Here is a 24,463-nt window from a genome sequence, read left to right as displayed (position 1 = left end):
CATAATTAATTGCAATTTTTGTCCTCCGTTCCCCTTAAAAGGACATTTTGCATACTCTCATCAGCTTAGAAGGGAATAAATTTGCTGTTTCATGTAAATATATTCAAAAAGCTTTGTGATAGAAGAGTGTCACAAGGACACTTCATACAAGTGACTCATCTTCCACAATTTTAACTTGTCATAATGCTACAAACACACACTGACATGCAGTGTGTGTAGCAGGTAGGGCCTTGTTGTTAATCTGTTGTCATGTGTTGATAGCATTAGATTTAGTTCATTACACGACTATGTGTTCCTTTCCTAGTTTCCAAGTTTAATTTGTTCCATGACCATGCTCTTAACTGAAAACTCTTGAATCTCATCATCTTTTCCCAATGAAATGAATAGAATTGCCATTAATCCTTTCCAGCCTCCCAAAAATTAAATAGAATATAAAGAATTAAATAGTTTGTGCATCATGATCAATTAAATGCAGTGTGACCTAATTGGCCACTAGTCTCAATTGTGTAAAAAAGTAATTACGACACAAACGATGAAAACAGTCACAATACTGTGAGTGAGTGAGTCAAATATAGGTTGTTTTTTTTTCAGAGTATAAAGAATATATGCCTGTGAGTACTGTTATATCGTCTGTCTACATGTGTTGATGCATCGTTTGTGTTCAAATGTCTGTTGCTTGAGGGGTTATAACAACCCGACTATCGATGCTAATCGTTAAGCCTGTCTATGGTGTTTTGCATTGTGTGTTAGCGTTAAGTTAGCGGAAGCCAAAGCTGTGTGGGTCACTATCTGCCAAAGAACTGCTTGCTGTGAAGTTGAGTTCACTGCCACCATCGAGTGCTCGATCTCAAATTCTTCCTGGCAAGTAAAATCAAAAAAATTTGGGGGAACGACAGCTCAAAAACTTAAGTTGGGTCACTGTCTTTGGGAGAAAAGGCCCGATATAATAGTCATTTTTTGGAAGAACACATAGCTTTTAGTTGCATGGTATATGCTGGTAGCACAGGTTCCCTATTATCTACAATATGACATACTGTATGCGAACATATATATATATATATATATATATATATATATATATATGAGTTTGATGTGCTGCCATTAAGTGGAAATGAAAAAAAAAAACTGCTGGGCGTGTTCAGTGTCTCAGTCATTAGTATGTTGGTTTGAATTTGAGCATTGGTCAGGTGGAAGCAGAAGGTAGGGCTTAAAGGCTATCCAGCCCAGTTATCCTGCAAGGTTAAAAAAATAAAAATAAAAATAAAAAAGAGAGGAGCCAGATATTGGTCCAGAAGACACTGTGTTTGTGTTTGTGAGCACTGTGTGGCTGGGTGGATTTGTTAATGCTGTGATGCTGCAGCCAAGACAGGATGGAGACATGCAGCCAAAGACAAGAGGACCGGTAGCCCAAGTCACACTGAGCCCGAGTTGCCATCTGTCCCTCAAAGCTTTTACAGCATGGAGCACTGAGCATGCACTCACCCACACACATTTCTACACACAGACACACACGCTGTTGAACACTGAGCAATTTCACAGGAGTCAGCAGCAAACGCAAAAAGCAACCATCCTCCCTTACAATCCACGAGTGAATACATTTATAATGTGACATCAATATTTGTGCATAATATTGCAGGGGTGTTTGTCACGTTAGTCACCCAAGCGGAGCACAAATTTTTTTTTTTTTTACGTTTAGATGCGGCAAGTCGGCGATGTGTTCGGTACTTTGAATTGAAAAAAAAAAGATGCTCCGATACTACGACAACGATGCCACCAGCCTGACATGTACTGTAACTTTTGGGAAGGTGGAGTCGAAGCCATCTGGGCGAATTGGGAATACTCTAAATAAATGTCCGCTAAATTTTACACACCACAGAGAAGAAAGTGGTTAAAAAACCTACGAAATTTGAATGATTAAAAAAAACTTGCCAAGTCTATAAAATGAGTACTCAAGTACAGTGTTCCCTCGCTATATTGCGGTTCACCTATTGCGGATTCAATGCAGTGGGGATTTGTTTTTTCATATTCATAGCACACATAATTCATCATATGGCAGGATTTTGAGTGTATGTTGTAATTCTTTTGTGGTAAAATCAACATTGTAAATCATCAACATTGTAAAACAACAACACAATGTAAATAGTGTACAATACTACTTTGGATTATTGTATGTTTAGAAGTTTCAAACTTTTTTAAGAGTATAGAAAGTATTTATAAGAGTCTGGTAGAGTGGTAGAGGTTAATAGGAGTGTCGAGAGGATTAATAAGAGTCTGGAGAGGTTCACAGATGTTCCTTATGAGTTTTAGATTTTTAAAATAAGGTCAAGCTAAGAAAGAAAAAGAGTGAGATGTCAAGACACAAATAGAAATCATTGTTTTACTTTCACGAGGAAGGAGGCGCATAAGTGCATCTATTAAACGACTGTGATGACTAATTGCGGTACAAGTGTGAGGACGGCCTACACACAATCTGCTCATACAACCCTAAAAAACATGTTAACTTTGATTCTCTGCTGGCCCATCTAATAAAAGATGTGCATGAAATGGAGTTGGTTTAACATTTCAAATGACGAGTTCATATTGTACGTCTTCAGTGAAGCCACAAGCACAAAGGCTGTGATTTTTGTTGCAATAGATGTGAAGAATCACAGTTCCTTTTATTATTCATGCCGCCATGTGAATATTACATTTCAAATGCATTAAGCCAGACGTGGGAAGGATTACATAATGTTATTGTGTGGCTGCTTTCTGCTGCAGGTATAGTGGTACCTTGACTTACAAGTTTAATTTGTTGCATGACCAAGTTAGTAACTCAACTTCAAATGTAAATCCATTAGAAACTGACTATTGCCAGATTGTGATTAAATTATGCGGCCAATTTAAAACCCCAATTCCAATGAAGTTGGGACGTTGTGTTAAACATAAATAATAACAGAATACAATGATTTGCAAATCATGTTCGACCTATATTTAATTGAATACACTACAAAGACAAGATATTTAATGTTCAAACTGATCAAATGTATTGTTTTTAGCAAATAATCATTAACTTAGAATTTTATGGCTGCAACACGCTCCAAAAAATCTGGGACAGGGTCATGTTTACCACTGTTACATCACCTTTTCTTTGAACAACATTCAATAAACATTTGGGAACTGGGGACACTAATTGTTGGAGCTTTCTAAGTGGAATTGTTTCCCATTCTTGCTTGATGTACAGCTTCAGCTGTTCAACAGTCCGGGGTCTCCGTTGTCATATTTTACACTTCATAATGTGCCACACATTTTCAATGGGAGACAGGTCTGGACTACAGGCAGGCCAGTATTGGACTTATTTTACTACGAAGTCACGCTGTTGTAACACGTGCAGAATGTGGTTTAGCATTGTCTTGCTGAAATAAGCACGGGCGTCCATGAAAAAGACGTTGCTTGGATGGCAGCATATGTTTCTCCAAAACCTGTATGTACCTTTCAGCATTAATGGTGCCTTCACAGATGTGTAAATTACCCATGCCATTGGCACTAACACAGCCCCATACCCTCACAGGTGCTGGCTTTTGAACTTTGCGTCCATAACAGCCCGGATGGTTCTTTTCCTCTTTGGCCCGGAGGACACTACGTCCACAATTTCCAAAAACAATTTGAAATGTGGACTCATCGGACCACAGAACACTTTTCCACTTTGCATCAGTCCATCTTAGATGAGCTCGGGCCCAGAGAAGCCGGCGGCGTTTCTGGGTGTTGTTGATAAATGGCTTTTGGTTTGCCATAGGCCAAAACATGCATGCACATTTGCAGATACAATATACGGCACAAGAAGCACTTCCTCTCAATCCCCCACTGACACAAAAATATCTGCTGTCATTTCAAGATTATCATATCATCCCGCCTGCACCGCCACTCATCCAACTGTCACAGTTGACAAATGGAAAACATCCCAAGTATTGAATCAATATTAAGGCTATAAATGGTGTCTATTTACAGATCACTGTGCCGACTCCAGTGAGAAACAGCTCAAGGAACGCCTGTTTTTAATTGATATAATGAACTTCCTACTTCTGTTAACAATCTCTCATCAGTCTATGCTATGGTGGCATTTAAGCAGATGATGAAGTCATCATTTTTCCATGCGATGTTTTTGTACTTGCCCTTTATGCAAGGTACACTCTTAAATCGGTATACTCAAGCAAGACAAATTGAAACTGGCAGTGAATCATTGTTTCCGTTCTATCACCGCCCCATGATGGGGACACACGAAAAGTAAACTACCACGTATGAATAAATATGACATCTGCAATTCAGAGCGGTGGCGTCATGGCAGGCAAACATGGCAGCAATCGGAGCTATAAACAAACTGCAGATGACTTCGTTTCGCATTCAGCCAATTACAGCGAGATCTGCAATCCTTCTATGCCATGACAGAGAACACACACACAAACAGTGGATATAAAAAGTCTACACACCCCTGTTCAAATGCCAGGTTTTTGTGATATTAAAAAATATTTTATTTTTTTAAATCAGAACAAGATAAGGACTACAGCGACATTTAAAAACCTTTTCCAGCATTAATGTGACCTATACCCGACCTAGACAGAAGAAAAATGAAATTATTTGAGAAGGGAAATAAAAATAAACACTAGAGCTTATGTGGTTGGACAAACGTGCACACCCTCCTATGACGTGGGTGTGTTCAGAATTAACCATGCAACTCTTATTGAAACTGACTGACTGATTCCCTCCACCTTATCCAAGTCTATCTGAATAAAAATAAATACATTAAAAAAAAAGATTCTATCACCACCATGTGTTACTGTAAAGCCTACTTTTTGGAATAATGGCCAAAAAGTTCAAGCTTTGTTTTTACAAAAGGTCCCAGTTTAAATTACCTGTGGTAACACATTGTCTGTCTGTCTGTCTGTCGGTCTATCTATCTATCTATCTATCTATCTATCTATCTATCTATCTATCTATCTACATCATCAACAACCAGATGATTCTTAACCCTATCTATTGGAGAAAACCCAGGCAAGCAAGGGGAGAACAGGCAAATTCCAAGTCTGAACTCTGAGGCCTCCATGCAAAGGAGCAGGCCACCGTGCCCCCCTACTGTGGTGTCAAAAAAGTCAAATTAAGGGACCGACAGAACAGAAGAATTTGAACATTGTCCCTGTCTTAATTTTCAATGGTAACCTTTAACTACAGCTGAAGTGCTTTCTTGTCATTGCAGGCAACCTTTTCATTTGGCCTAAAGCGGCGTTCATATTCTTTATGCTCGTCATTTCTGCTGTTATGGAATACTATTAGATCACAACTCGCTTTCTCTCTCTCTCTCTCTCTCTGTCTCTCTCTCTCTCGCACTGTTTGTCCTTTCGCTTTTCACCCTCTCGCCGTCATAGCCCCCTCACCCCATACTGCAGTGTAGGCAACGACCTGTCCCTCCTCATCATGCTGAAAACCGTGCGCTCGCTCACCACGGACAATCTCTGATGACATGTGACAAAACCAAAAGTTTGTAAGGGTAGAAAATGAAAACACTCGGACCGAGCTTGTGAAACTTCATTTAAAGTGCGACTTTACTAATAGTAATCATAGTCACAAATATCGTAAAGATCCTTGTATAAGTGACTGGATCTGACAGCGTACAGACTACAGCGACACAAACTTTTATTTCTGCGCCATCCGACACTAAAGTTACCTTGCAGATGGTCTCACTACACATGCACAACAGTAGCTCCACCAACAAACTAATCAGATCACTGTTGTAGTACAAAGATTAACCTGGGAGAGGCAGCTTGGTGCCACCGGGCATCCGGACTGCTGGACAATAGCAAGAAGGAAGAGTAATAATAGAAATAACGGTCATCTTTTCCAGTCATCATGGCATTGTCATTGTGTTGAACGACTTGGGGCTTGCGTTATACAAATACTCAACACAACCAACTGTTCCTCTAATTGTGTTCGGCAACATTGGACACATTTCAAGTCGCTTCCTAATTAGGCATTGTGCCTTTTCATGTCGAGGATTTGTGAATGTAAATATTAAACCGGTTTAACATTAAAGACTGTCAGCCCCGAGTGTTTTCTGAGCAGACTGGGGGAGAAAAATCACTCTTTACACTCCAGAATAATGTTTTAGAGCGATCCGAAAATCGAGCCTTTGATGACTTTGCTTGGAAGCGGGGAAAATAAATACTTTAATTTGGCCTGATTATCAGTAAAATGAACTCGGCATTTGCAAATTCACTAGAAATGAATTGAGGAGTTTCATTTCGACAAAACGTGTGCTTTGCCACCAATTTATGGCATCTTGGTACCGAGGAACTAGATTGAAGTGGGCTGAGGAGTTTCATTTAGCCAAAAGTAGTGCTTTGTCGCAACGTCTAGGCCATTTTAAACATATCTGTCAATTATGCAAGGATTTTCGCTATAGCGCAATTTCACTGCAACGTGTCTTAAAGTAAACTGAAAATCTGTGAAGAGAATGTATCGTAGCATATATAAGCATGATGCTTGGTAAAACGCCACATTCAACCAAAGACTGTCATAGATTGTAAATTAGGGTTATGATAAGTTCATGGAGCATCATAGCAGAATACCAAAGACCCACCCCAGAGGACAGCTCATTTACAGCTGCTCTCCCACCCTTTATTTCCTAATCAAGTGTGTCTTTCCATACGGAGGGTGTCTCTCGGGCTGCGAGCATGTCTTAGCGTGATGCCGTGGTTGCCGTGGCAGCACCTCATTATGTAAATGACGTCTCCCTGATGAGAAACAGCCAGGCGCAGCCGTGATGTTCAGCCTTCTCTAGACTCAAATTGGCTTCGGGGACTGTTGAAGGATCGCTGCTATATTTAGCAATCGTCTGCACAGTGTATTTCTTCAGCGTTGTTTCAAATGTTCCCCAAATAGAAAGCAATGCCACACTGAAAACGTTTTAAACATGCATGAAAAGATGGCCGCTGCGTTTTATTTGAGAGGATATCTAATACAGTACCTCCGGGTTCCATATGCTGGGATACCAACCTTCTGCCATTTCGTCTTTCATCCTCTCTGCCTTGAATATGTCACTAGGGCAGCATTACCCTTCCATCTTTCCTTCTTCTCATCAGCGCTGAATGGCTTAGCTTTCCCTGCAGAATGGTGCTAATGGCTTTCCGCGATATATCATCTTCCGTATTCCACTTCAAGAAGAAACCAATACAAAGAGCTCTGGCCACTCTAGACAATAACTAGGACATGAATCTACTTTCTGATGCATTCGTCTTCAAATTAGCTGCCATTGTTTTGTGTATAGTGAAAAATGAATACAACTTCTTGAGTATTACTACAAATGTCAGTTATGACTGAATTACTGAATAATCCCTTATATTTCATGAATGTCACCCCATCTTCACCTGTTAGACAGCTAGACATTGGCAGTAATTTCTGGCATCCACATGTCCACATGTCAGTCCTAATGAAGCAGCCTCTTTGAGAGAGCGCCCCACAGATCGATGCAGTCAATAGTATTAACCTCCAGGGAGCGTGGCCCGTCGCTGAAGGTATGGGGGTCACTTAGTGCCTTAATTAACGGACATCTTTTCAAATTGCTTACTTTTGATCGTCTTGAACTTCTTATCCGACAAACTTTGCAGTCTCACCTACCAAAACACATAAAGGCACTCAACTATTTGACCTAAGCAGTACCCTTCCAAGTCGGTTTTAGGTTATGTTCCCATGTATTTTTTAAACCAGGTATTCTTGGGTTCTCATATTTGTTTATTCGTGCGACCGAGTCTTACACAAGTAGTTTTTACTGCATGACCATGACCAAGCAAGAGGCTGGTATTTTAATGTTGTGGTCAGTTAGTTCTTTATTTTAGGAGGTCTAGGTTCAACTCTTGGATAGAGAGTACTACACAGCAACCTTCTGTAACATATAGGGCTCTATTTGCGTGACTGGCTTAAATCCAGCCCTGCGCTTGGAGTAACACCGCGAGGAGGTGGGTTAGACCTGGTGTTGCTAATTTCGTGAACCAGCGTAGCCCAGTGCATTTAAAAGTGGGACGTGTGCTCTGGTGTGGGCGTCATCACAGACGACTTCAATTCTGTCCAATCGAAGCGTCTTCTCTCATTCCCTTGAAATGCGGCATGCGAGTGGCGCATTGACAGTCTTTGACTAGAATAACTAATGCAATTATGGTAAGCCGAAATAGTCAATGAAAGCCCCAACGTAGCTCGTTTTCGTGTCACAACAACATTAACGCAGGAACCTCTTGACGGTTTACTACCATCTAGTTGCCGTGTTTCATTAACTTCTCAAGCTAATATTTGTTCTAATGTCAACTTTTTGTCAGCTAAATGCTAAATGATGAACTGAAGGTAATGGGGAAAACTAGGAGTTAAGATAAAAATATCAGTAACTTACCTTGGATAGTGACAGCCTGACACAGTTGTAGTTCCTAAAAATAAATTTTTAACAAACTAAGCTAGTAGTTACACAGTGACGTCACTTCCTCCCTGTCGCCGGAAGGAGGGGCAGATTCATGTCACATTCTCGCAACTTTTGGAAACACAAAGACGTAAAAATGGCAGCCCCCGTAGGCGAGTAGATGCAGTGTTTTCATTTTATTTTATTTTTTAAACTAAATAAATAGTAGATTAAAGTAAACAGCACGATTTGAGAAGATCTGGCGGTGACCATTTGGTGAACCTTGAATTCAGAGTTTCCGGCTTGAAAGTTCGGGAGCAATCACTAATCCGCCTTGGACTCAAAGCAGAAACAATCATTTGCGCTACGGAGGACCCGTGGCCTCCCTGGCTTGCTCAGTTCCAGCCTGTAACCCCTGTTTATTAGGCCTGGTCCTGCCTTATCGCCTTGCTTTCCTACTTCGCCTTAATCCCCTTTATAGTTTTCACCAACTTTAATTAGTTCATGTCCACAGCAACTATTAATCCTGGGTGGGATTTTAAAATGTAGAAATCAGCATGCTGTAAAACCTTTGCACACAACATAGTCTAAGTGTGAGACCTTGACTTGGCCATGTAAGAATATTTCACCAGTATTGTCCCGATCACAGAACATCTATTTTTTTCAACTCACTCATGTTAAATCACAATAATTCCACGTGACAGTACTCCAATTCCTCGCAGTTCTGTGGAGGTGGCCTCCTCGTGGCTTCAACAGAAACATCTTCTTTTTTTTTTTTTTTTTAAAAAAGAGATATTAAGCCAGTAATGTACTCACATATTCATCCTTGTCCATTAAAGTGCTGAGCCAAGTTGGCTCCACGATTTTAGCATTCCAGAGGAACAGATCAGCGATCTGAACAATTTCATCTTCTGTTGAATGAATGCATTATTGTTATTGGGGGCGTGTGAGACACACCGCCACAATTATGAGGATGATATTTAGACGGGATTAACTACCGCTGCACGACCGAGTTCTTTTCTGAAAGTAACATTTTCCATAATCCAAATCCCTGAGGTACTAATCGGTTACCTATGTGGAGTTCTAAACAACGCCATTATTCTGATGAGAACTTTTGTGTATACATAAGATTGATTATTCACTCTGAAAACAAACAAACTAGTTTGATGGATCAGTAAGTACAATAATATTCGATCCTAAACATCAACACAGTGTTAGCTGCTCTGTTTTTTTGACATGGCGCCGACGCGCGATCGCGTCAGTGCTGTTGTCAGTACGAGAGCCCGTCGGCGCACGGCCAGATGCTTTTACATTAGATTCAAACCGTCAGCGGGTCTGTGAGTGAAAACCAGAGCAGGATGCGAGGTAGCGAACAGGGTCACTCACAGTACAAGAAACCCGGGCAATTGTTTTTGCGAGTTGTGTGGCCACAGAATATCAGTGCCAACTGCATGCGACGGCCGCTGAGCTCCCAAAAGCCGTTCACCTCGGAAACTCTGCGGATTAGAGCCGCACGCTGACTAATGCACTAGAATATTCAAGTGTTTAGGGGCTTTGAGGGCAAAAAAAAACAAAAAACACTGGCAGAGGTGACGTAACAAAAACAAATACAAATTGCAATAGAAAAAAAAAACCAACGCTGATGCAATTCTGAGGATGGAAAGATTTTAAAATACATATACATCTCAAAGTAGAATATGGTAGAAATAGTAATTTATTTCAGTACTCATACATTATATAGATTCATTAAACACTTGGGAAAACACTTTCCAAATGCCTGCTAATTTCGACATTAAAAATCATTTCCATTGTTTTTTTGGGGTGTTTGTTACAAAATTAATCAATATGAATATTTAACAATGCTACTTTTCTTTATTAACTCATTCACCAATAGCCATTTTACAGCATTTGAGTAATATGTCAACACACGCAGATTATTGTGTTCTGTGACAATATAACCACTGAACCTCACAAAAGAATGCGTCAACACTCTTCTTCACCAGAGAAAAAACATTTTTGTTTCAAGCTTTTTCCATTCTTTAGTAACCAGCATTAGAACACGAGTCGGTTTCTGAACAAGAAAGCAGACAAAACAGGTTTTTGTGAAAAGAAAGATGTCAAGCACAACAGGGACTTTGACACTTGAATTCTTTAGCTTTTGTGACACCTCATACTGCAAAACATCAAAGACTAAAAAGGGACTTTTTTATGGCAACTAATAATCTATTTAGAGAGGTACACGTAAGAAACACGCCGTGAGCGACGTTGACGCATAGCTCGAGTTGAACATCAGTGGCTTTTTTTTATATTGTGTTCCTCATTTACTCCATGAACTGCGTCATTTATTTTCTTTTTTTGTCATGACCGCGTCACGCACTTTCTTACGCTCTTAAGCTCTACTACCTACGGCGACACATACTGTTTGTAACATACAAATACATACATACATAGGTTCCTAAACATGTCCGACTTCAAACGTGTTGGCATTTCTATCCCTCGTAATCGACGTGACAAACAGAGATTCACCGCCTAATCTTTATCTTCTACTAAAAAGCTGTGCTGATCTCAAATCCAAATTGATGCAACGCTGCTGTTAGTTATTAAAGTGGTTTAAAAACCTCGTCGGCGGCAGTAAATGGTTGGCTTCCGGCTTCGGATGTTTTACCCGCTTGGACCTAACCAATAAACGTGACAGTTTCCTCTACAGAGAAATATTTACTGATCGCCACGTGAAATGCTGAACTGAAAATGTGATTTGGAAATATTTAACAAGCAAAAATCATGACACATTGGCATGAAATGATATCGCCACAGGAGAAGAAATATGGTACCCATGCAAGAACTTGACAGCCCCAGCTGTTTTAGAGCAACTTCAATTTAAAAGAAGAAAAGTTAGCGCCAGCCATGCAGGATTGTTACACCATCAGTGCTTCTGTGCTGAGATAAAAACAGGACACATACGTAGCTTCAGTGGGAGGTACACATGGGTATTGTCTGCATGAGAATGGTAGGTGGTATTATACATTTCTAAATATAGACAGCAAAAATGCATAGAGAGCGGTAGACAATAGACTAAGTGGCACTTTGGGGAAGATTATCAGCTATTAAACAAATTAAACAAAAGGAATACACAGTGAGCTTTTCTATTATCGCATAATGCAAAGAGGAGCACTGGTTATAGAACTGCTCGCCTCTTATGGAACATGTGATCAATGACATCGTGTTATTAAGGATTCTGCATTTGGCATCTGAAGGTACAATAATTGACGATGAGGGGTCTTTTTCGAATGTGAACATGATGTCATAATTATAAACATACTGCTCATTTTCCATGCACACGTGGAAGTGTAGTGTGACGGTCAATTTTGACCCAGGTCAACTGTACTCATAATAATTGTGCATTTCAAATTATGAACGCCAGATCTTTTCAACATGAAATTGAAATTGAAAAAACTTAAATTCGTAAATTTAAAAAATTACAATGAAATTCAATTATTAATCCCTAATCAATGCTTCACAGAAAAGGGAAATTGTATTTTGTTTTACTCCACTTGTTTTTGGATAACTATCGGTAGTATTAGCCTATACGATCATTCTTATGTTGTTTTACTCCTTCCATGTTTTGAGACCTGCGGGCTTTTGTTCAAATGGTGGAAACTCGGACAGTTTTCAGGACTCTTTCAAGCTTCCTCTTTTTACCACTGTCCATAAAAAAAATAATAATAAAAAACACACACACACACACACACACATTTATAGCATGTACAGTTTCAATATTCCCACAATTTTGCTTGATTTAATGAACACTGGTAAATCTAAAATCCATTTTAGTAGACGCGGGTTAAATTTGAGCCGGAACTGCCTCAGTGTACACAAATAATTAATTTCAAGAAAGGTTATTCAATTTTAACACACAAAAAAAAAAACATTTAAGCTATTTTTATTGCAGTCAAATGTCAAAACGGGTCAATTTGACACTCACATTATGCAAGGATTAAACAAAGCTTTTCCATCCTTCTCCTTCAAAAACAAAATGCTAAAGCACAAATCACATGACACCAGCGTCACTCCCAAACCCGAGCTGACACCAGAAGCGAGGACGAGCCCTCAACACTTCCAAACACGGATCCGCACGCGATGCCGCGATGGAGAGTGGCACATCTCTGATGCGAGGCGAGTCACTTTGCTCCGGGCGCTGCGGCCCAATCTACATCAGTAACGGGACAGAATTTTGACAGGGAACCAATCCGCATCACTCTCACCGGAACATGTCTCGTGGATGTGTCGCGGAATCTATGTTGCATTTGAGTGCTAACTTCAGTGCAATGATTCAATTAAATCATGAAGCAGTTCCACGCGTCCTCACTGGGCATTTATTGATTGACTTGTGAATGATAATATGCCTGCGTTATGATCGGCAGTGCAAATCGACTGATACTCACAGTCCATTGGGCAAGAATGCAGTGTGGTGTGAAGTAACTTTTTCCACCATTAATGTGGCCTATTACCTAGAACAAAATCGTGGAAAAATATGTTATGGTCAGACAAAACCAAGGCTGAACTTTTTGGCCATTATTGGACTGGGTTTTTTTTTTCATCTGAAACTGGGGCTGTCGTGGATAAACAGTTTCAAATAACAGGCAGAAATGTCAGAAAAAGCCCACTAGAACATCTGAATATTATTCAGGTTTAATCAGAGGCATTTTTAACAGTGGCAGGTCGAGTTTGAATGTCATTGGTTCATTCTGAATGCCACATCTCAGTTATAAGAGGGTGCAGCTGGTGCAACCACATTATATCAGTTGTTTATTTTTACTTCCCGTCTTGAAAGGATTTTTTATTTTTTCTTCTTTTTCTCAGTTGAGACGTCCGGGTTGTAAGTCACATTAATGGTGGGGAAAAGTTTTGAAATGCATTATCTTCCTGTCATTCTTTTTATATATAAAAAAAAAAAAAAAAAACGAGCATTTGAAGAGGGGTGTTTAGACTTTTCCACAATATCCACTGTATCTGTACTGACGTACAGGGTGTGAGTACTTTTGCCACATCAGCAAGATTGTCAGTGGAAAAAAAATAAAAATAAAATAAAAAGATCTTTACTTGTGTCATCAGGCCAGCCAGTTAAGACGGAGCTGTTCTTATGTTTAATACTCGTTGTGCAAAACGAGAGTCGATCTATCAAGACTTTTCCGGCTCAGGAGCGAAAGCGCCGCAGAGCCAAGGGAGTGCGTGCGTCATGGATCGACACATCACTTTGTCGCCCTGCGTTAGCTTCACAAGGACAGCGAGGAACCTAACACAACGTGAATCACTGGTGTTGATATCCACGCCGATGCTTCGACACATCCGCCACCCTGCGTGTGTCGGCCGAGAGGGAAGAAAAGGAGGAGGAGCGGCGTGGCCTTGACTGGATGACCCGCACGGAAGAAATTACATTACTCTCACTAAAAGGGCACAACGTTAACTTTGTTAAACTCTGGATTAGACACTTGAACAACACGTGTGTCACGTAAAAGGTGTTTGGGTAAAATTAGTCAGCTTTACTCCCGGCACGCACATTATATTGGCTCATATTTTGATGAGCACAATGAATAATTATGTGACATAACTTTTTCCGAATGATATATCTGCAGAGCAGTGATTCCCAACAGCTGTAAAAAATTATCAAATTTTACCGGGGACTGCATCACAGTTCTAAGGTATAGGGTTCAAATCTGGGTTCCGGCCTTCCTCTCTGGAGTTTGCATGTTCTCGCCACACTTGTGTGGATTTTCTCCGGGTTCTCAGACGTCCAAAAACCACATTCCAAAAACACGCATGTAAGACCCGCCGCACACCGAGCGTCGCAGCAGAACGCGACTGACGTGGACCATTTTGAAAAACATTACTGTCGGCGACACTTCGCCGCACACCAAAAAGATTGAACACCTCATGTCTACCAACGCCCTCCAACGGAAAAATTGCGATCCTGTATGGGTTTTTGAGGCTTCACTTACAGTATACCGCACTGTTATTTTTCCATTGAACCAGAAAAACATGGTGTGATTGTCAAGGAAGAAGCAGACTACCACAAAGCGAGGAAACGTGTGAGAATTTCGGCAATTTCGGGTCTCGCTTACAGTTTCTTTCTTTTTTGGGTGATGTGCATTCTTCATTCGCCGTTACATCTGTGACAATAAGATGCTATTCACCAACGATGCAAATTTTGTTGGGGAACAAAAATCATTGTTAATACACCCCACACAACAGGATAATTGTTCAGGATCATTTTTTTGATGTAAAGGTTTAAATGCTCAAATTTGGACGATGGTGTGTGGAGCACGGCTTCAGCAGCAGTGCACTCTTAACAGGCTTTCAGGTATGCTAATGCTAACGTTGACCCACAGATGTGTGATTATTCGCCCAAAATTCAAATAATGATATAGTAGTTTCTGATGTCCGTTGTCGTCAATAAAAACCATCGAAATGGATGCCATAGCAGAGGTCGCATTGATGCAACTTGTCTGTGTGTCATGTTGCTCTTTTTTTTTTTTTTCCCCCAATAATCAACAAACAATTCCACGCATTTTTTTTTCTTTTTATGCAGAGCCCTCATGTGGATCTTCCTGTGTTTTTTGCACTGTGTTCTTGTGTAAAGATGAAGACGTGTTTGGGATCGGTCCATGCTACAGAACTTGAGTGAGTCAGCCATTCACAGCGGCCATTGATTTGGAGGGGGAGTTTAAGAAGGAAAGCTGCTCTTGAGGTTAATCTCGGAATCAATTTTGCCAGCGCATTTCTCTCACTCCGTTGTCAGCACAAAACAACAGACGCACATTTCAAAGTTGAGTGTTTCCAAGTGTCACGAACTAAGCAAAGGGTAATATACCCTTATTTTTTTTTAAAGATGCTTTTCGATATAAGTATGGATATAGTTTCACTTTACACTTTTCACACACACACACACACACATACGCACGTTGAGTATTGGTGGCTACTGTTGCCAAACGGTTCATCAGGAACAATTAAAATCTTCAGTGTGTTGCTCAAGGACCTCTTCCAGTAATTGAGGCAAATAGAGAACACATCAAGTTGGTAGGTCATCCATGCAATCGGATTAGACAGTAAAGGTTATACTCATTAACATAAAGGTAGGACAGTAGCTTCAAAAATAGATATACTTGGTCACTTAAGCATGTGACCCCGTATGCTATTCAATGATAATAATGTCACATTCATAATTATGATAATTAAATTACATTTAATTTTAGAAAAAGACACACAGTCTATAGCACAGGTATCAAACTCAAGGCCTTCGGGCCAGATCCGACCCTCCGCTTCAGTTTATGTGGCCCAGGAAAGACTGCCACAATTTTGCCGTGACTTCTGTTCAAAACTGTTTCTTTTTTTATTTTATTTTATTATAATAATTAAATGCAGGAACAATTCTAAAATATAGGACGCGATTATTAGGGTTCCCACACAGAACATATTAGGTAAGGGACAGGAACTGTAACTGCCGCTGCAGCTCAGTCCCTGGCGAGCGGCTGCATGGCTAGCAACAATTTAGCGACTTTGGCAGAATGTCAAACTTGTTGACTCACAGAAAAGATTGAAGCTGTCGATGTTTAATTTGAAATGTCATTAAACCTCCTCCCTTTTTTTTCCAGAAAAGAATTGTAGTTTGTTTAAGCAAACCTAAGCCCACAAGCAAGTAGCAAAAATGTGTAGAAAAAAAAAATCTATATAGTAACATGTTTGAGAGCTTCTTCAAAGACGGGAACGGGCCAGATAATGAGACAGAAGAAGAGTCTACAACTTTTAACAAAAAGAAAGCTGTATTTAGGGAGACAGTATCTGCAGTTCTACGGGTTTATTGCTAGCTGACTCGCACGCACTAAACCCGCTCCGCATAATATATCACGACAGCTTGCAAATGAGCCAATGAAGCCATCGATACTGCTATGGCACATGGAGCCCAAATACCAGGCATTAAAAGAGAATCCCTAGCAAATTTTTGAAAGAAAAATAAGATTAGCCCAAGATGGCACCGGCTCATTAGAGAGAAGCAAGCGCGGCGCTCCCGTTTATTACAACAACTGCATTCGATGTAATAGTGAAATGTATTTTTAACCATTTGTTTATCTGACAAAATATCTTTACGCAAAACTAGTCTGTGATGCAAAAAAAAAAACAAAAGACCCGTCCATGGTGTACCCTGCCTGTGCCCAAAGTCAGCTGTGATAGACTCCAGCTCACCTGCAAACCTAATGAGGAGAAGCGCCACAGAAAATGGATGGACGAATATAATAATACCCATTTTGAATCGTAGTTCTTCGCCAATCTCGTATATGGCCCTAACGCCTTTTTGAAAACAGGCTCAAGTGAAGTGAGTCAAGTGAAACAACTTGCAGCACCTGTGCTTAATTAAGCCCGTCAAGCGTATATTGATCTGTAGCACACATTTCATACTTTCCAGTGTAAGCGTGCAATTGAATTAGTGGGAAGAAACACTGGTGTGTCAAACTGTCCATACGGCTGTATGCTTGTGTGTGTACGCGAAGTATACCTGTACTGGTCTCTCCGGTAACCTTGACTACACCGTGTCGCCATGGCGATAAACAGCCACGCCACCTTTGTCAATTGGTAGCAAAAAGAAAGTTCAAATGTATGTTTTTGTTGTTTTTTTTTCCTAGAAGACATTCGTGCAAGTCAACAGGATGCCAGGAGAAGACAGAATGGATTTGATAGCACACGTCTCCACCTTTCTGCTTGCATCCTTTTTCTTTTTCTTTTTACAATCTGCATGTGTGCTATGATTGGTTGCGGCATTGCAATCGCCAAAACAAAAGCTCATCGTGCACAATGTGGGCCTGCTGCGTCCACATGCTGACAACTGCTCACCATCATTGCTCACAGTGACCCGGTGCACCATGCAGGGGGGAATGAATGAACAACCCTCATTTCTGTTATTACAATTATTATTATTATTGTTATTATTGAAGTCGGGCTGTTAATAAGGCATTCCGAGCAAGGCCAAATGAAATGGATTTCGCCTCTTACCCTTGGAAGCATCCTTGTCTTCTTTAGGCTTCGCCACTTTTCCGCTCATAGATCCCAGTTTGGATGCGTAATTCCCGATTTCGACAAGAATCCTTATGTTGATGGCTGCTTTGTCCTCAATCAAATCCTCCCGCAGGCTTCCAGGTGCTGAGATAAGGGCTCTGTATGGGAGAGGGGGCAGAGAGTCACCCGAATTGCATTTTACCCCCTTTTTGCTTTTCCACGCGCAATCGGGGAGCAATGAGGACTGAGACAATGGTCCCTCTCGCTCGTGTGTGCGCGTGGAAGGGGGGGGGGGGTTCTAGCAGTGAAAACAAACAGCGTGAGGATGCTACGTGGACCATATGCCACGCACACGCACGTCTGCACAAATCGCAATTGTGAACGTGTGCGTTTCCGCTCGATCCTACCTTATCTCGTCCTCGCTGCGTGCTACATCAATGCACGTGGATAAAAGCACACGCTCCCACCATCAATGCTGTTAGGTTGCATAGACGCAAGCGAGAGGGGACAACGACGCGCAGTACGGTGAGAGACTGTGCAGAAACAAATGACGCTTAAAAAAAAAAAAAATATATATATATATATATATATTTAAAAAATAAATAAAAAGCAGTCCCAAAAGGAGAAAAACGGGGGTCTATGTACAAACAAAGCGCTGGAGCGAGGCCATCCAGTGTGGCTTCTTGTCAGTGGAGCTTCTCGAGCTTGTCTGTCTGAGCTTTTTCTCCCCTTCGGTCACAATCAACAGGACACGCAACCACAGCGCGCTCCCACGTCACGCACGCGCCGATTGGCTCGCTCCCATCCGTGTTGCTTTAAAATGGAAAAAATAAATAAAATAAAACATTTTTTTTAATTATTTTTTTTAAATCGTATTTTCGTGGATATGGCAAATGTGGTCTTTTTCGAGAGCTGGTGTCGAGATGCTGCGTCTGGCCGTGGCGCTCTTTGCGCATTTTCGCTTCCGCGGTGATCACGTGACGTACATGATGCGATTGAATGCATAGATGGGTGTGTGTGTGTGTGTGTGTGTGTGTGTGTATGCGCGCGTGTGTGTCATACACTCACTGGTCACAATATTAGGGACACATGCACATTTCAATGAGATCCAGTGCATCCCCAAATTTTTTATTTTATTTATTTTTGTAAATCCAGACTTCAATGTTCTCATTCATTTTACTTTATATTAGTAGTAGTGAAAACATGATTATGGTTGTATAGGTTGCAGTGGTGTTGGAGTGTATACTGAGAGGTGTTCCTAATATTTTGGTTACCATTTGGCAAAATATATTTTGGACACCAGTAGAATCTAATTTACTGGACTGTATATAAAAAAAACAAGGCCTTTATTTTTGTATCAATTGTATTATTATTAGTATTATTATTGTTGTTGATAAAAATGGAGAACAAAGCTTTATTATTATATTAGTAGTAGCACAGCAAAAGCAAAGTAAACTTATTTATATACATAGCACATTTCATACACAATGTAACTCAATGTGCTTCACATGATTAAAAGCATTTTTCTTTTTAAAAGAAAAAAAAAACATTTAAAACAAAGAGAGAGAAAATAAAAGTGCAATTAAAACGGCGTACAGTGCAATAAATATTTAAAAGTGGAAATGCTCTAAAAAGAATAAAAAAGAGTTTTTAACCAGGACTTAAAAACATTCACACTTGGGGCTGACGTCACTTCTGTTAGCAACTTATTCCATTTGTGTGCAGCATAATAGCTAAATGCTGCTTCAACATGTTCGCTTTGGACTCCACTATTTGCCCTGAGTCTGTCGATCTCAGAGCCCTACTGGTTTTATATTCCATTAGCATTTATTTCATGTATTCAGGACCTAAACCATTTAGTGATTTATAGACCAGTAGCAGAACTTTAAAATCTATTCTAAAGCTGTCTGGGAGCCAGTGGAGAGACTTTAGAATTGGAGTAATATGCTCTGACCTCTTTGTTCTGGTCAGAACCCGAGCTACAGCATCCTGAATGAGCTGCATCTGTTTAATGCTCTTTTTGGGGAGTCCAGTCAGAAGACCTTTACAATAGTCAAGTCTACTTGATATAAAAAGAATGGATGAGCTTCTCCTGCTCTGCTTGGCACATGCAAGCCTTCACTCCGGATATGTTCTTCAGATGGTAGAAGGCAGTTTTAGTAATTGAGTTGATATGACAGTTGAAAGACAGGTCGGAATCTATCAATACACCAAGGTTTTGGTCTTGGGCTTTGCTTTTTAAAGAGAGTGACTGCAGGTATTTACTCACAGCAATCCTCTTTTCTTTATTGCCAAAAACAATTTATCAGTGTTGTTGCGGTTTAATTGAAGAAAGGTTTGGCTCATCCAGTTATCTATCTGTTTTAGACAGTGACACAACACCTCAATTGAACTGTACTCATCTTGAGACACTGCTAGATATCTCTGTGTGTCATCTGCATAGCTATGGTAGTCAACATTAAGGTTCTGAAGAATTTGAACAAAAGGTAGCATATACAGACTGAACAGGAGGGGTCCAAGAACTGACCCGATTTATTCTCAATAGGGTCACGGGCGTGCTGGAGCCTATCCCAGCTATTTTCGGGCGAGAGGCGGGGTACACCATGAACTGGTCGCCAGCCAATCACAGCTACTCATTTTTATTATTATTATTATTATTATTGCAGTAGGAAAGAACAACGACATCATACTGAAAGCTCTTCTACATTGGGTGGGTTTACCTAATAAAATGTCCAGTCAGTGTTTTTTTTTGTAAAGATTTGAGTGGTTAAGTGAGCAAATGACAACAAACAAGTCCAATCTTGGAATCATACTGAATTGGCTTGCAGATAAAATATGTACCTGTCGTGCTGGTGTTTAATGTGCATGTCATTTTGCTTAATGGTCATTAAATTCATTTGTAAATAAGAAAATCCAAATAAAAAAATCTGGCAATACAATGCAATAATGCCCATGCCATGTGTGACTGTTGACTAACATGTAACCTTTTAAAGAGGCCTCACACAAAATAAAAGCACCAGTCCATGCTTACCTTTAGCCCTAAAAGAGGTGCAGCATCCTTTTCCTCACATTCACAACATGGAGCAAGGCAGTGGAAAAAAATCCTGATTATTTCCACACAAACATAACATATAACATTAACATAAACGTTAAGTGTGCTTATTATGAGGAGTATCTTTATTAATCATCTCCTCTCAGGCTATCGCAGGGTTTATTTGTCCCGTCTTGGCCTTGAAGGTGTTCCGCACCCAGCGGCCGCCAAGAAAAAAAGACCTGCAGCCTTGAGGGTCACACGATCTTTATGCTGGCTATTTTTAGAAGAAACTGGACGCCTTTCAAACTTTTCCTCATGCTCTAATCTCGCTGAGATGTTTGAGGCAACCTCTATGGCCTCTTTGCTCACTTTCAATTAGTGACTTCGCTACCACTCTTGAAACAATTGCAGCCGTAGTCATAAATCGGATTCTGCAGAGCATATTTGTTGATTTTATTCTAATTACTTGATAGGACATTTGTGAAGTGACAGGAAAGCTGATAAGTAACAGTGTATGATTTTGAACTGTCCAGAATCTGGTGTCTGGTTTTATCCAAAGTCAACATGGTTCTGAATGTAGTACAGAACAATTATTCTTGAAAGTTTCAAGAAGCTCCCATAATCTTAGAAGACAAATAACATGTACTATCTAGTTAATCATTTAAAATCTATGTATTTTTAAAATATTTATTAACTAATATTGATGCCAGCTATAATAACTCATCCACTGCCATGGACGTTTATATTCGTCAAGTGGAAGCCAACCGTTTACTGCCCCCGACGTATATATTTGTCAAGTACGTTTTTCCACAGGTAGGTGTGGTCCCGCCCAGCTTGTCTGTAAAATTCAGGTTTGTAAACCACTGTAGTGACTAACAGATGGCTGTAGATGGCGGTGTTGCATCGCTTTGGATTTGCGATAAACTTAGCTTTTGAGGTGCTAAAGATTAGGCGGTGAATCACGGCTTACCACGTTGGCTATGAGAGAGAAAAATGCCAACATATTGGAAGTCGGACAAGTTTAGTGACTTCATACTCGAAAAGAGTATGTACTTGTATATGTTTGGTATAAACAGAGTATTTGCCATGAAAAGCCCTTCCTCAGTCTCTGTTATATAGTTTGGCGTGTCACAGAAGAAGAAAAAAATGTGCGTTAACATTTCTGTTCTGCTTGAAGTTTCTTTTCACAAATGAGCTAATTTTCTCTGCTTTTTGATCAAAAACAGGTGTTTTTGGTGAAACCAACCCATGTTCTATGGCTGATTACTAAAGAAGGGAAAGAGGTAGAAAAAAAATCTTTCTGGTAAATGAAAAGAGTCTACTCTTTCTTTTGGTTAGTTTGGTGCTGATATTGTCACATAACACAATATTCTGTGGGTCTTGCAAGACCAGTCAAAATGCTGTAAAAGCCAACGATTTAAAGAGGTGCGACATCACGGGAGTTCAGTCTATAACATTTGAGGGTCTGACGAGTGGAGTGAATGACCAGCCTGGTGCTGGCAGTGAGTCAGGAGAGCGTGGAGGGGGTGGGGGTCAGTTAGATGCAGAAATGTCACTGGGTTGCGTTCACTCAGTGTCCGTGGCCTGTGGCCCCCTTTGCCCTTTGCAAGAAAGGCATCGCCCCGTCGGGCCAGTTTAAAGTGTCGCCCTGTAGCCTAGTTCTGGCTGCTCTGATGCGTGACATCACAAGCCGACACTTCTCCACTCAGTGGAAATACAGTCTGGTTTACAGTTCCAGCATACAAGTAATAAAGATGAGCAAATAAAAGTAAAAAAGAACAGCAAATAAGATCCAACGAAGGAGGCTTTCCTGTCTTTGTTTCATGTTTCCCCCCCCCCAAGTCCCTAGGGTTGCTCCAATTGTTGCCCAACCAAACGAGGCCTCGGGGGGTGGGGCACTTTTCCACCTCCGGACCCCCAAAGGGACAGTCTTTTTTTTTTTTGCCACTAAATACTAATGATTATGATGATAGCTGAGCAACTTTTGTGCAGATCCGATTATTATTGTAAATTGAGAGAGAGGGTAGACTATTTGTTGTCACAGACACAGAACAAGAATCAAGATTAGACTGAAAAAAGATGAGTGGATTGTCACAGAAAATTATTTGTTTAACTGCACTGAATAGTGGAATTAAGGCTACTTTATTAATTAACTAATCTGGGGTTGAATTACAAATTTAGGATATTAAGTCTCCATTTTACTATGAAAATTGCACATTTCCAGCTTGTGGGACCAGTTTGCGGAAGGCTTTCAATTTTATCATAATAAACATTAAACTGGCTGCAATTATACGGCAGGTATTCCAAAAACATCACTAAGCATTAGTTTTGTATTTGATTGGATAATGAACAATAATAGAATTGCGTGTAAATGCTGATGTTATCGCAAAGGAAATGCCCAAAAAAATAGATTGAGGATGGTAGCATTTAGGAAGAATTCTTTTTTTTTTTTGTGCACCATTCTTTTCCCCATGACTTTCTTTAAAATGTATATTTGTGTAAGTATCCTAAATGAATATGCACAATGAAGCGGGATACACACATACCGCTAATCAGACCTAATTTGACCTTACTTTGCCCCTTGCCTTGCAATCAAAGTCAGCAATGAGCAATTACCCTCAGGTTTGTGGTGTGTTAAGAGAGACATTTCCTTCCTGATCTGCTTGAGAAACAATTGGGGTGGACAATCGTAAATGTTAAACCTGTTCAATAGTTACCTTCTTTAGTCAGTCTAGGATGTGTCTTAGCCTTTTATTTCAAAGTGTGCTTTTGTAATCAGTTTTCCAATTGCACACCGACCTTGTATATTCACGGCAAGTGACGCTTGTGAGAGAGATCGCTCCTGACGTCATCCGCGGGAGCAAGTGGATGCTTGTTGTGTGACCAATATCCCAATGGCATCCAGTGTGGTTATTAATCTGCCTCTGATTGCAGGTTCAGGTCCAGTTCAAGCTGGCCATGGCCGATAAGATGAGCGTTTCGGATACAGTGCAATGCTCAATTTAGGAGCAGGAGGGCTGAATTTACATGGCAGGTCCAAGTGCTCGATTTCAATTTAACATCCGTATCCGATTTTTATTTATTTTTTTTTTTTTAAATACCTAGTTTCAAGTGACGCATATCCGATATGACTGTGTTTACATTCTCAAACTGCACGTAAGTAACGCCACAAGCGTCAACACGATACAGTGACAAACACTGAACTGAACAATAATACAGTATATAAGCACAGACTTGAAAGATTAGAGCGTTTAGTGAGCCTGGGCGGATTCTTCTCACATTGCTTCGTTTGGACAAAAGTAGTGCATCGCCGCCATCTTGCGGCATGTTGGTGCCAAGGAACTATATTGAGGTGAGTTGAGGAGCTTCATTGGGACAAAAGTAGTGCTTTGCCGGCATCTTGGTGCCAAGGACCTATGTTAAAGTGAGTTGAGGCGCTTTTAGACACTAGTAGTGCATTGCTGTCTACTATTAAAAAAAGTTCTTGTACAATACGGCCTGACTAAATGAAGCTCCTCCCCTTGGTTCAACATGGAGCTTGGCGCAAAGACACACCAAATGGTGCCCCAGTAATATATTTATGTGCGACACGGCTTAACCTCAGCAAAGAAATAGTGAGTTTTTCAGCAAATAATGGAAGCTAGGTCCCCAAAAAAGTGGGACAAAGCAGATTTGCAAATGCCAAACCGCAAATATGCGGAGGTTTTTTTTCTATTCACGGTGCTGTGATGCATATCCGCATGTTTAATTGTGCCAATTGAAAACAAAAACACTAAATTGTGTCACTTGACCCATGCAGTGTAAATCCAACCTGAGAGCAGTGAGGCAATATGATAGAAGCTAAGGGGGAGCTAAAATGCTAATGAGCAATCCGGGAGGGATGTTTGGTTCAAAGGCCTGCGCGTTAAACTGATGGACTTCGTTAAACACTACTCCTCATTTCAGATTGTTGCACCGGCTCGTTCCTCCCATGT

The 24,463-nt window shown here is 40.4% G+C and overlaps 1 protein-coding gene across 3 annotated transcripts in view; it reads right to left on the bottom strand.

Annotated features, from left to right (window-relative positions):
• The window catches only part of fgf13a (fibroblast growth factor 13a), a 112,494-nt gene extending 91,787 nt beyond the window's left edge, over positions 1-20,707 (bottom strand). Inside the window, exons 1-2 of one of the 3 annotated variants that reach the window (XM_061788273.1) lie at positions 20,487-20,707; positions 17,453-17,613 (exon numbers count right to left, since the gene is read on the bottom strand). In XM_061788273.1, the coding sequence (XP_061644257.1) occupies positions 17,453-17,501 (49 nt within the window). In that variant the 5' untranslated portion in view covers positions 17,502-17,613; positions 20,487-20,707. Of the gene's footprint in view, positions 1-17,452; positions 17,614-17,862; positions 18,298-20,486 lie in introns of those variants that run through there. The other 2 variants (XM_061788277.1, XM_061788271.1) reach the window with 2 other exon arrangements.
• Positions 20,708-24,463: the final 3,756 nt, after the last annotated feature.

Source organism: Phyllopteryx taeniolatus, chromosome 10 (genome assembly GCF_024500385.1).
Source record: "Phyllopteryx taeniolatus isolate TA_2022b chromosome 10, UOR_Ptae_1.2, whole genome shotgun sequence".
In the NCBI taxonomy this organism is placed as follows: domain Eukaryota; kingdom Metazoa; phylum Chordata; class Actinopteri; order Syngnathiformes; family Syngnathidae; genus Phyllopteryx; species Phyllopteryx taeniolatus.
The sequence above is the reverse complement of the archived record's forward strand: the minus strand, read 5'-3'. Positions and strand labels throughout refer to the sequence as shown.